General features: G+C 26.9%; 2 protein-coding genes across 2 annotated transcripts; one reads left to right on the forward strand and one right to left on the reverse strand.

The window, feature by feature from the left end:
* Positions 1-1,552: 1,552 nt before the first annotated feature.
* On the forward strand, positions 1,553-9,533 carry LOC108724645 (soluble guanylate cyclase 89Da). The gene is given in 14 exon segments (XM_018451103.1): positions 1,553-1,594; positions 4,669-4,868; positions 5,664-5,857; positions 6,075-6,208; positions 6,619-6,855; positions 6,999-7,198; positions 7,275-7,382; positions 7,477-7,645; positions 7,736-7,879; positions 8,304-8,354; positions 8,356-8,380; positions 8,603-8,712; positions 9,236-9,325; positions 9,409-9,533. Coding segments are annotated over 14 exon segments (1,821 nt in total). The 3' UTR covers positions 9,526-9,533.
* A 722-nt stretch (positions 9,534-10,255) lies between these two features.
* Positions 10,256-13,074, reverse strand: LOC108724604 (trypsin-1). The gene is made up of 7 exons (XM_018451049.1): positions 12,952-13,074; positions 12,351-12,510; positions 11,577-11,739; positions 11,276-11,484; positions 10,883-11,085; positions 10,623-10,677; positions 10,256-10,465 (listed from the first exon to the last, which is right to left on the reverse strand). The coding sequence occupies exons 1-7, from the start codon at positions 13,018-13,020 to the stop codon at positions 10,350-10,352; spliced, it is 975 nt and encodes a 324-aa protein (XP_018306551.1). The 5' UTR covers positions 13,021-13,074; the 3' UTR covers positions 10,256-10,349.
* Positions 13,075-13,106: the final 32 nt, after the last annotated feature.

Genomic DNA, 13,106 nt, shown 5'->3' on the forward strand with positions numbered 1-13,106 from the left:
ATTAATCTTAGACGCTTTATCGCGGCGAATTTGTTATACGAAAATTGACACGAACGTGCGATTGAATGTATCATAGGTTGCGTGAGATATTGGTGTGGTAGTATATAAAGACATGTCAGTGCACTGAAAAAGTAGCGATATCTAATGACTTTGTCGGAGTTCGAGCTTCGCTTTAGGATGCCCTTAAGGTTTACAATTGAATCAAGAGATGATGATAAAAATTACGATATAATCGTAACTTTGTATTGACTTTTGACGAAGTAAAAATCTAATGCGCGAATGGAGATAAATATTTGATCAATTTCCGTTTTCTGAAAATAATAGATGTTTTATACGACTTTCACTGGCGTTACCTCTTAAAATGTACTTCTTTATACGTATATGCGGAAACGAATATATAAATTCTTGTTCTATTTCTTTCATATCTTTCAGTTATAAAGAATCTTTCTCACACACTCCGCTTATTTAATTTTAACTCTCCGTCTGTAATCTTGGTTATTTTTGATAAAAGTAAAATTTAGTTCACTCTCAAATTTCTCTGAAATAATAAAGATAGAAGTTTGGTTTTTTAATGCTAAGTTATACATTTTTTAACAAATTTCTATTTTTTCTCATTTTTGCTCAATTTTCAATTTTTATTAAATTAAGGTTTTAACATTTAAAAAACCTGGATTACAGATAGAGGGAGTAAAAATATGATTGTAAAAATATGGAAGATTAAGGAAGTATCTCGAAATCACGGCTCTTTTTGACAGAGAATATATTGACAAAATATATTTATATATGTAAGTTTATATAATTTCTCCTATAATAAAATTGAGATGTTTTAAATCGATAGTCGAATTCATTGTTGCCCCTTTTCCACGATGCGAATTGGTTGTCTCGATCGTATCGCGTGCGTAATTTCGTGTCGCGATTAAAACACAATTGGAAAAATTATTTATGTATTTTCTGACGTGATTAATAATTTTAAGAACACCTGTATTCTTAAGCAATATGTCTTTATGTATTCTTTCGGAAACAAATTTATTGTAATATATTAAAATGTAAATATTAATAAAAAGAATCTTTTAATTATTCAAAATATAATTAATAAATCACCCTCTAGAAACTAAACGTAAATAATTTTAACATGTATCAAATAATTGCGAGCTAAAATTTATTTTTTGAAACATTCAGGATAAACGCCTCCGTAAAACAGCAATAAAGTCTGCGCACACGCATCGCGTAGGTACATCTCTCCAATCCATCCTTGTTAGCTTGAGTAACCCTCAAGCCACAGTCGAAACAGGATCTATCGCACATCATTCAACTTCCCTCTCTTCACTGCAGGGAGTCTATTGTTTAAATGACACTGAGTACCATGGTTGTGATTCTAATGGCGCGAAACTTGTCTTCCGAACGTCGCGATTACAATGGAGCTAGATAATACGAAGGATTTTGGTTTATTAGTGTTGTAAGATTGCGAAAAAACGTTTTGCAAATCGAATATTTCCGTTATTTAATTTAATTAACAAACGGTTAAAGTAAAGTGAAATTCGTGTTCGTCAAGATGTACGGGATGTTACTGGAAAGTGTGCAATATTTCGTACAGGTTGGTAAAGCACAAACAAATCATAGAATTTATATTGTATATTTGACTAACTTAAGATATATACAGCTTATTTGGGACACATGTACTTGGATAACGATTGAGTTTGAATTAAAAGTTTATTTTTTCTTTGTTTTTCTTTACGTACTATACATAAGCAGTTTACTATATAATTTCTTAAAATTTGTTTTCCCTTGTATATTATGGCAAAAATTAAAAATTATCTTATTATTGAAAAAACTCTTTAATTTTTATTATACATTACTACACTACTATTTGAAAAAAATAAATGATTTAGTCATTTATGTTATAAATCGTTCATGTATTAATTGAAATATGTTGTTAATAATGAAATTTAAAGAAGTAAAGAAACATTATTTATAATGTTTTTTGATTTTTTCAATTTTGGTAAATAAAAATTTATGTATTATAAAATCGTAAGTAATATAATTTTACAATTTATAAGTATTGTAAATTAGCACACATTTTTTATTAATTTACTTCATTATTAAAATTGTTTTCTGTTTATTCTTTCTTCACAAAATAATTTAATAAGTAGCACATATTTTTTATTAATTTACTTAATTATTAAAATTGTTTTTTGATTATTCTTTCTTCACGAAATAATTTAACATTTCTTTAATATTTGTAATTAAATCATTTAACTATAAACTGCATTTATATATATAAAAATTTAAAAAAGATGATTTATTAAATTTGGCATGAGTTTGGAAATCTTATTTTAATGCTCTTTTTATATTTCAAAATTCTAGTTCTGTTTATTGTGAACAACATAGAGAACCGCTAAATAAATTTAATAAGATTATAGTGGCGCAGCTGCTCTTGGAAATATTCAATTTAAGAAGTTTGAGATTGTGAATGTTGTACTGATGAAGAACAAGTTTCTTTTGTTCTTTATAAAGCAATTTAAAAAAAAATATTAAAACTATTTCTCAGACAAATTCTTTTACTTAACTATTATATTACTTAATATTTGAATACTTAATATTTGATTACTTTTCTCCTTTTATTAATAACATTAAAGGCAATTTCTCCTTCACGTGTTTTACGTTAAATAAATGTGATCGAATTTTTTTATGCAAAGGATATTTATCTCCTAGCTGCGCAGATTTTAATGAATCCTATCATGTTTCTTGACATGTTCTCTTTTTCCACGATAGACATTTCATTTTCAGAGAAAAGATATATTATACTTATTTATATAATTAAAAAAAAATTACAATAAATTCATGTAACAGTTAAAAATTTCATAAATTAAAACTGATGTCAATTTAAGTTATTTTCTATCATACAATAAAAAATAAGATTAAATTTTTATAGGAAATTCAGTGCTTTTACTATATTTGTCAAGTACATAAATGCAGTTCTATATGTATATTATATATTCTTTTATTATATTAGTTTATTTATATTTCATTAAAATTGTTATAAATTTTTATTTAAAAAAATGGTGAAAAAATAAATATAAAGTATAAATTGTATTATAATTAAAATTTGTATCGACTTACTAATAAGTTCGACAAATCTATATTAATTGCACGTTCGTCAGCATTCATTTTAATGAACTGTATATATACTCACCGGATATTTAATTGCAGAGTTAAGGTCGAATACATTTATCTTTAAGCTATATTTGCAATTTTCGTTATGATGTCTTTTTGTAGAGACAAACAAACAGAATCAAAATTAAACTCATTCATCAATCTGTCTAATTCTTTACGAAGTTTAAAGCAAGATTTAATGATATTCGTAAAAACATTATTTTATGTTATTGTTAGTTACATACAATAATTAATATTATTACATTATCATAATAATTAATTAACTTAATATGTTTTATTTGTTTCTTGAAAATTATTCTGAAAATTTTGATCTACGTACTTATAATGTATGCCACGTACTTGCGAAGGAAACGCTTTATAGATATGTAATAAGCGAGGTACTTGAATATGAATGGATTTATCACTACTTCCTTTTAATCTCCGATGTTTTAATTGTACAAAGTTTTAAAAATAGAATCTCCTTTTTATCAACATGTAAGGCCGATTATATTAATTTGTTTTTGATAATATCTTCCTTGCTTTCCTCTTATACTTTCTTATACTTTCTTTTAATTACTTGTAATTATATAGGTTATCTCTTAATGATACTTCTATGTATTTTACATGATGTGCTTCTGTGTATTTTATTCATATAAAATATAACTTCAATTGCATTGATACATTTCTTTACTATTTTTATTCTTTTTTATTATTTTTAGTATTTTATATTTATAGTATATACACAATACATAAATAATGACAATATTATAAATTTTAATAATATGGTAAAAATAGTGATTATTAATTATAATGCATTATGTGTACTATATCATTAAGCATTAACAATTTTATTTATTTTTATGTATCTTTAGTAAATCCATTTTTTTAAATCAATTTATTCCTTTTTTAAATTTTTAAAAATATCTTTGTACAATTAAAAATGTTTAAAATATTAAATTATTTCTTAGTTGTTTATTAGATCCTTTCAATTTGTAAATTTGTGTATTCATTTACGATATGGCTCCTGAGAGCTTTCCTCATTGAAGATCACATATTCATTTTCGTGACCACCTCTCATTCTAATAAAAGAAAGATTAATTAACATAGGGGAACCGGGAAATTGGTTTGATTATCTAAATCGACTTATAATTGATCCATGAAATCTATTATCAGACGTAACAAAGATATTATTGCAAATACTTATCTTTACCAAATAATATTCTACGTTCCATTTATATGAGTTATTTGTTTTACATTTACATTGAATTTTAACTATTTTAATGAAGTCATAATTAAAGAGAGAGGAGAATTACAACTTATTATTTTAATATATTATAGCTTTTATTACAGCTTTTTTCATATGTTCGACCACTCTGTCCACTCTGTTCACTTCGGACATCTACGTTATATAAATTAGAAGATAAAATATTAAATTAAAATATTAAATACAAAATTAAAGTGTTAAATATAAAAATATGAAATATTTGACATAAATATTAAAAATATTTTTTACAGTTAGAATTTGGCGAAGAAGTATGGCTTCGAATTTTAGAAAAAGCTGATTGCAAACATATAGTTTTTAATACAAGACAAATATATCCAGATGTGCTAATGACTAATTTAGCAATGGCTCTTGCCGAGTATACTGGTGATTCTATGGATAACATTATGCAATTTTTTGGGAAGTGTTTTGTTAGATTTTTTAGCAATTTAGGGTAAGTTATGTGTATTTAAAAAATGTACACAAGTTTAACTTTAAAATATGTTGAGACAATTCTATATAATTTTTAAAATATAATTAACTGTATAGAAACTGCATAATCAATTTCACGCACACAAATAATAATTATAAAATACATTTCCAATTCTAATTTTATTTCCGTTTCTTTTTGTTTAGATCATCATATTATCTTTTCACTCTACACTTTCGGATTTAACAGGATTCTCGCCTCGAACCTATGAATTTGTTATTAATGATACTTATATCCTTGACCTTTTGGAGCTTACTTTATGACGTGATGAAAAAAGAGTTACATTTTATAATATATTGCGTTCTTTCATTTAGCAGTTGATACGGTCTCTTATTTCCTTTATAATTTATATTTATTATGTTTGTTATTATACGTAATGCTGTCTCTTTTAGAGCTTGGACTTTCAGTTTATTGTTAGACTTTTTACCATGTTCTATGACTTCTACGTAGATTTTTATTACTTTCAATACTGTTTCCAAAACTTCGAATGTTCTTTCCTTTTAATTATATGTAATTTACGATCATCGAAAGTTGAAGCGATAGAAACTACACATATAAGAATGCAAAATATTTCCTTTAAAAATTTCACAAACTTTAAGAAAAAGAAATGTGTGTAGAAGTTTATACACGTTAATATAATAAATTAATTTAATTAGAATTGCTTATATGTACATATTGTATATTTTGAAAAATATTATACTTATACTTACAAAAAAATTAATAAAATATTTGCACATAATACATAACTTATTTTTTTAGGTATGATTGTACTATAAAAGCAACTGGTCGTTATTTTTGTGATTTTTTGCAAAGTGTAGACAATATTCACATGCAAATGAGATTCACGTATCCAAAAATGAAGAGTCCATCTATGTATACAACGCATGTCGATCCACAAGGTGTTGTTTTAGTTTACAGAAGTACTCGGCAAGGTTTTACGCATTACCTTATGGGTAAGAATTTATTCTTTTGTCTTATATCATAAATATTGAATATAAAAAAATTATACTACTATATTGAATATTGAATATACAAAAATTATACTATATTATCAAAACATTCATACAAGTATATGTATGAAAAAAAGAAAGATACAAATATAAGTATCTAAAGTAAATTTTCAGTTCAATTATATTTTCTATTACATATAAAATATTCTTCTTTTTGTAGGACAATTATTTCAAATAGCGGAAGACTTGTATAATACAGAACTGGATATCAAAGTATTAGAAAGTTCAAATAGTATTCCAGGATCTCGAAGCGTAATGATTAAATTTCGTATTAATTTCGATAACCAACAATATGTGAGTTTTAAATTGAGATTATATCGTACCTTTTGTTTCGAAAAGACGAAAGAAGATTATTATAAAATATACATATATATACATATAATAAGTTATTATTAACATATACAGTGCTGTTTAAAAGTTTCAAAAAATAGCAAAATTTTTAGAATAAACAAACAAAAAATAGAAAAAACGTTTAATGCAAAATGTTTTCACATTCTGCATTTTTAAAGAATCTAGATAGAATCTAGATAGAATTAATTAACAATATGTATACCATTGCAGTACTACATTATGCTTTTAATTTTTTTGTTATTGCGTTTATTATTAGTTAAATCTTTATTAAACTACAATTATATGTATATTATTTATAATACATTTATAACATTCATTTTTTAACGTTTTATACAATTTACATTGGGAATTAGATTGCGAAGAACAATAGAATGAATACTCCATTAGGCCGTGAATTACCACCGATAAGTTGCACATTTTTCTTACGCCTTTTTCCATTTGGTGTCATCATGAACAAGGTCATGCGAATACTAGGGGTTGGTGATAAATTGCTTCAAGCTTGGGGCGGTACCACGTCCATTTTAAACATGCATGTTTCAGAAATATTCAAATTAAGAAGACCGAAAGGAGTTCCGTTTACATGGGGGAACGTAAGTAATACAAATTATATATACCTTGAAGGTTGTAATATTAGTTTTATAAATTAAGGTAATACTTCTAATTGTAATATAGATTATACACATACATATGCATGAACACAACATTCAGATACACATAAATGTTTCATTTTTAGATAATGTACTTGCATTCAGTGATATTCGAATTGGAACTAATTAGAGCAAATAATTATTTTATGATAAATTCAGATAATGTGCCAAGCACAAGTAGTGCTTTAGATAGACGTGGGAGTCAAGGTTCGAGAAGTATCTTGTTGAAGGGTCAAATGAGATATATCGAGGATATTAAAGCTATTATATTTCTCTGTAGTCCTTTGTAAGTTCTTAATGTTACCATAAATTACATTTTCCATAAGATAACTGATTTCTAATAGGTTATTTTATTGCAATAGGATCAACAGTTTAGACGAACTTCTTAACATGGGTCTGTATTTAAATGACCTAAATCCTCACGGTATGAGCAAAGAATTGGTGTTGGCAGGATGGCAGCATTGTGGAAGGTCGTTATTCTTAAATAATAGAAAAAACGATTTCATCTAAAATTGAATACATCACATAAAATTTTTCGGATATATAATTTAATATTATTCGTAGGTTGGAAATGATGTTTGAGAGAGCAGAGCAAAGATCAACGGAATTAGAAAACAGCTATGTGTTACTGGATCAATGGAAAAATAAGAGCGATGAGCTACTATATTCTATGATTCCACAAACGGTAGCAGACCGATTGCGAGCCGGAGCCAGTTCATTGAGCACTTGCGAGGTGTGCAAATATACTTCACAATCTTAATCAAGATCTTTTGGATAATAATTACTTAAATCTAATAATTACTTAAAAATGTTTTATTTACAGTCATTTGAATCAATAACGGTTCTTTTCTGCGAATTATGCGACTTTGATTATTCAACCATCGAAGGAGCGATGGACATCGTTTTATCAATGAACGCCGTTTTTTCCTGTTTCGATACATTGATGGATCAGTTTAATGTGTACAAAGTAAGATTAATCATTTTATTGGAAGTATCCTATGTATCATTTTGTTTGAGATAATGCAGTATTTAATAATATATGTATATATCCTGAAATAATACAATACGTGACCCGTTAAAAGTTATCTTGGCTAAAACCAAATATTTCTCTTGCTCAGTTAAATTTATCTTGACTTGATCGAAAACACTAATGTCTTGAGTTTAAAAAAAAAATAAAGAGTTAGGTAAACCGAGATTAAATTTAAGTTGGTAGAAACAGATATAAAATATCTTAATAACATAAAATTACATAACATGTGATCCGTTATCCTGACCATACGTCACTGAAACATTTCTATATATTATTAAGTCACGAAGATAGTTTATCTGAGCTACTGTATGATATCGTTGATCACATTATACATTGTATTTGCCACATCATGTTGTGACAGGTTGAGACTGTTGGTAGCGTGTATATGGCAGCTAGCGGTGCACCGGACAGACGGACTAGATATACGAATCCGCATAGGTAACAACCCTGCATACAGCCATCCAACTTCTTGGACGTAATATGTATTTTTGTAGCTCTTGGAGTATGGCTTCGTTTTCTCGATATTTCGAATAATTTTATCCTCGTAAGAACTAACTATTGTCTATCGTATGTAACTAATTATCGTATAGCGATAGATGACGAATACACGAAGAAATTAATTTAATTAATTGAGATAATAGTATTTATGAAACTTTTTAGGGATTCATTCTGGACCAGCAGTTGCCGGAGTGGTCGGCATCAAAGTGCCGAGATATTGTTTCTTTGGAGATACTGTTAACACGGCCTCCAGAATGCAGACTTCTAGTCTGGTAATGCAGTTATCTTAACTTTTCCTAACATAAGTGATATTAAACGCTAATAAATCTAAATATAATATACAGTCCATATTAAAACATTTCATTTGGTAGATAAAGATTTTAGGATCATAGATTGATAAAGATTTCACAATCAATCCAATCTCGCGCTGTACATCACGCGTGTGTTTTTAGTGATAAAACACTAACGTTTCGTGTCTCCTAATTTTTATTCCTATGTTAAATTAATTTTGTCATAAAAGATAATGACCAAAGAGGTTAATCTATAATTAAATTATTTTTTATAAACGAACACCGAATATTTAAATTGCACATGCAATAAGTAAATCTAAATTGATAATGTAATTTCAAGAAACCACAGTTCAAGAGGTATATCAATTATGTATAATTACGTAAATTACTTATATCATGACAGTTTGAATTAATTAAAAACAAATTTATTACCTTACAAATCTGTTGTATTCTTTCTTTTGAATTCTAATATTTTCACACTATTTAATTACATTGTATGGTGTAGCCGGGAAAGGTGCATATTTCTTCTAGCACTAAAGCTTTGTTACCGAAAGGACGTTATCGTACCGAATCACGTGGAGTTGTTAAGATAAAGGTTTGTATTATGAAAATGTATTAATTAATGACGTCATATATCACGTAATCTATACGGAGTTATATTTTATTTATTATATAAAGGGAAAAGGAAATATGGAGACGTATTGGTTGGAATCAACGGCAAATAATGAAATGAAGGAAAAAACATCAAATGATGAAGACGTAAAAATTAAAGGTCTTTTAGTCACTAGTATATAGAGTATACTTTAATAATAAAATAAATAAAATTCATACACGCTATAAAAATTGCTGTAATTGCTATAAAAATATATGTTTCATCTATTATAAAGGAACCAAGCTGTGTGTTGACAATTTCTTAATATATATATACATATGCATTAATCGTGTACAATAAACAAAATTACTTACTAGTTATACAAAAAATAATTGTCATTAAATAATTATTACATATACATTGTACTTAAATTAACTAAAAATTAATCTCTATTAATATATATCGATAACATATATCAATAACAAAATGCACAACGTGCATATATCTATTTTAAATTACATCTACTGTTTATTGCGTGATGTAAACAACATTACAAACATATACAATGTATGTATGTATATGAGTTTTCACCGAAATTCCAAGTCGTTTGATTGCGAAAAACAGAGAAAGTCTTGTTACTTTCTTTTTTTATACATTCTATATTGTGAATATTAACCAATGTGAAGAGCGTACGTGCCTTAACTTTTAATCATTGAAACAAAATGTTGTGTCTACAATTCATATACATGATAAAAATGTCATAAAGTGTATCGTATGTTATGTACATTTTGTTACATGAGTACATTTTGTTATACGTGTATAATAGAAATAAATAAATATGTATTAAATAATTATCGTGTCATGATGCAATTCTTAATCTCATTTAGATTAAGATTAAGAATTATTAATTGCGATACATGTTTCATTGTGCGCTTTATTGATTGCTTCTATAGCTTGCATATTTTCTATCGTTATGTAAATAATGAATTAATTAAAATAATGTATCAGTCTATATAAAAATTATATATCAACAATAACAGCCATCGTTTGTGTTGTTTGCAATCCATGTCAGATATCGATTTACTCTGGTATAAACCCCGGGATAATCATATTGCGCGCATCCTTCGCCCCAGGATACCACTCCTGTAAAGTTAGTCTTTTTAATTTCTTTTCTCTTGCGTGAGAGTGGTTTTCCAAGTTTTTTTAAAAGTGTCTTCTTATATTTCGTCTAACAATTTCATCAAGTTTCATGACGTTTCGTGTCGTCTGTATTAAATAATTAATATAAAGCTGAACTTACCAACTACATGGTGAACACCGTCCTCTTCTACATGCAACGGACCACCACTGTCTCCCTACATTTATTTGTTTCACTCATTATTTGTCATATATATTTTTATTGTAACAATTATTTACATAATTAAAATATTGTTTTTTTTATATTTCAAAACATATGCTATAATATTTAATTGTTTAAGATAAACAATTTAAAAATAATTGATGTCTTAATATTACTTCCTTATACGATACTATTCAAAATTAATATGACTTTGTGCTTACTTGACAGGAATCCTTGCCGCCCTCTTTGAAACCCGCACACATCATGTTATCTGTTATTTTGCGTGCTGGATATTTCGTAGTGCGACATTCTGCGTTTGTAAGAATAGGAACAAAAACTTCTTGTAAAGTATGCGATACTTGACCACCTTCCGTGATAGCACCCCATCCGGTTACTACACCTTTTTTGCCAGCGAAAGTTTTTACTAAAAGAGATAATTAATTCGTAATTTTTTTATGCGAACAAATTTAGATTATTTTTCTACTTCTTTAAAGTTGATTTTTTTTTTAAATCTAAAATACTTGATATCGATCATTCAACAAATAAATATTGCTTTTCAATAAAATCTTTATTATTATTTGTGTATAGGAATGCATAAACTTTATAAGAGATACCTTGTTCCGGAAGACAAGCAGGTCGCATCGAACCTTGGAACTTAATAGTACCCTTTAGCTTAAGAAGTCCAATATCATTGTTGTAATTAATGGTCGAGTAACTACTGTGCTTGATTGTTTTTTCTATTTGAAAATCCTGCGTTTTACTTTCACCGGTTGAATTCCAGTCATGTTCCAATATTCGGGCAATCAATTTGCTCGCATCGAATCTGTAAATAAAAATCTGATTATTTCAGCGATCGTTTTGCATATACACATATATTCAATGATTATAAAAAATTGACATGAACAGATGGATCACCTGTCAATACAATGAGCGGCCGTTAGTATATAACGTGAATTTATAACTGTACCCCCACAATAAAATTGTCCTCTGAACAACAATAAGACCATCCAAGGATATTGATTGACAAGCGTCTCGATGCCTCCAACAATACGATTGTGTTTGTTTGTTAAACCACAAGCTATAAATAATGAATTAGTATCTTATTATTTCAAATGTAATGCACATATACGTTATATATATATATATATATATATCAAGTTTCCTTTCTTTTTTTTCAATAATATCTTATTGAAATATACAGGGTGTTCCGAAATTCACGAACCTAAGTACCGTTTAAGAATCTAAGAAAGTTTTTAAAAAATTAAGTAAAAAAGTTATGTGTAAATTTTTATTTTAAGTAATAGTTTGTGAAATATAATAATAAAGATTCAAATATGGTCAATTACAGATTACGTTTAAACTCTAAAGTACACGTTCACTAATATTACTGCATGCATGATTCATGAATAAGTGAATGTTTAAACATAATCTGTAATTGATTGTATTTGGACGTTTATATAAAAAAAAATCTTATATCACAAAAATTACTGCTTGAAATAAAAATGTACATATAAAGAATATATACACACACACACGTGCGCAAGCTCGCATTTGTGTGTGTGTGTGTGTGTGTGTGTGTGTGTGTGTATATAAAATAATCAACAATAACTATAATCATTACTTATAGTGTAAGAATATCTAAAAACATAAATATTAATATAAGATTAAATTTAAATGAAATAAACATACTGCATTTTAAACACTTTTCTAATTGCTGCGGTTCTGTGTTTGTTGGTGGATATGATGTTACTGAACCAAACAGCCATTCCCAAAATCCTTTATCATTATCAACTCCACTTGTACTATTCGAGTTTTGCTCCTCCACACGTATAGTCAAATTTGATTGTAACTTTAATTTAAAATATATTTTTTTATATTACATGGATTATGATATTCGTATCACATAGAAATCGATAAAAGTTTTGCAGTTAATTATTAACTGCATCTATAAAATTTATAGTATAAAAAACATTTTAGTGCAAAATATATATACAAATTAACTGTAAAGAGTACTTAATATTAAATATTAAAAAAATTTTAAAAACAGCATTAATGAATTATTTACTTATTAAAAAAAAATTTTTTTAATAATAAATAAAATTAAAACATGTGACAAATCTGAAAGTTGTTTATTTCTGTATACGTATCACTTTTAATATATTCTTTTGCATATATATATTTTATTTTGCAAACAATAAAATTATTTCAAAAATAATTTATCTACATATAAGTAATCGTAAATGTGCAAAAACACTACACCGTAAACACATGAACAACACATCGATGATACCTCATTATCAATGCTGACTGTTATGACCACTACGACAAGAGTTAGTAACAATATAAATCGCAACAGCATTATTTTTAGCACTTAAAAATTTCGTACTACTGTACGTTATTTTCTACTGTGCACTGAAAGAAGTATCAAACCGATCTGATCCACCG

This window comes from Mycetomoellerius zeteki, unplaced genomic scaffold, assembly GCF_001594055.1.
Source record: "Mycetomoellerius zeteki isolate Tzet28-1 unplaced genomic scaffold, Tzet1.0 scaffold31, whole genome shotgun sequence".
NCBI lineage: Eukaryota > Metazoa > Arthropoda > Insecta > Hymenoptera > Formicidae > Mycetomoellerius > Mycetomoellerius zeteki.

Bases quoted from the DNA above. Each gene is read 5' to 3' on its own strand.
- LOC108724604 (XM_018451049.1), bottom strand. From the start codon at position 13,020: ATGCTGTTGCGATTTATATTGTTACTAACTCTTGTCGTAGTGGTCATA. The intron at 11,740-12,350 runs GTATGTTTATTT...CATTATTTATAG, and splicing joins AGAAAAGTGTTTAAAATGCA to CTTGTGGTTTAACAAACAAA. The intron at 10,466-10,622 runs GTAAGTTCAGCT...CTAACTTTACAG, and splicing joins CGGTGTTCACCATGTAGTTG to GAGTGGTATCCTGGGGCGAA.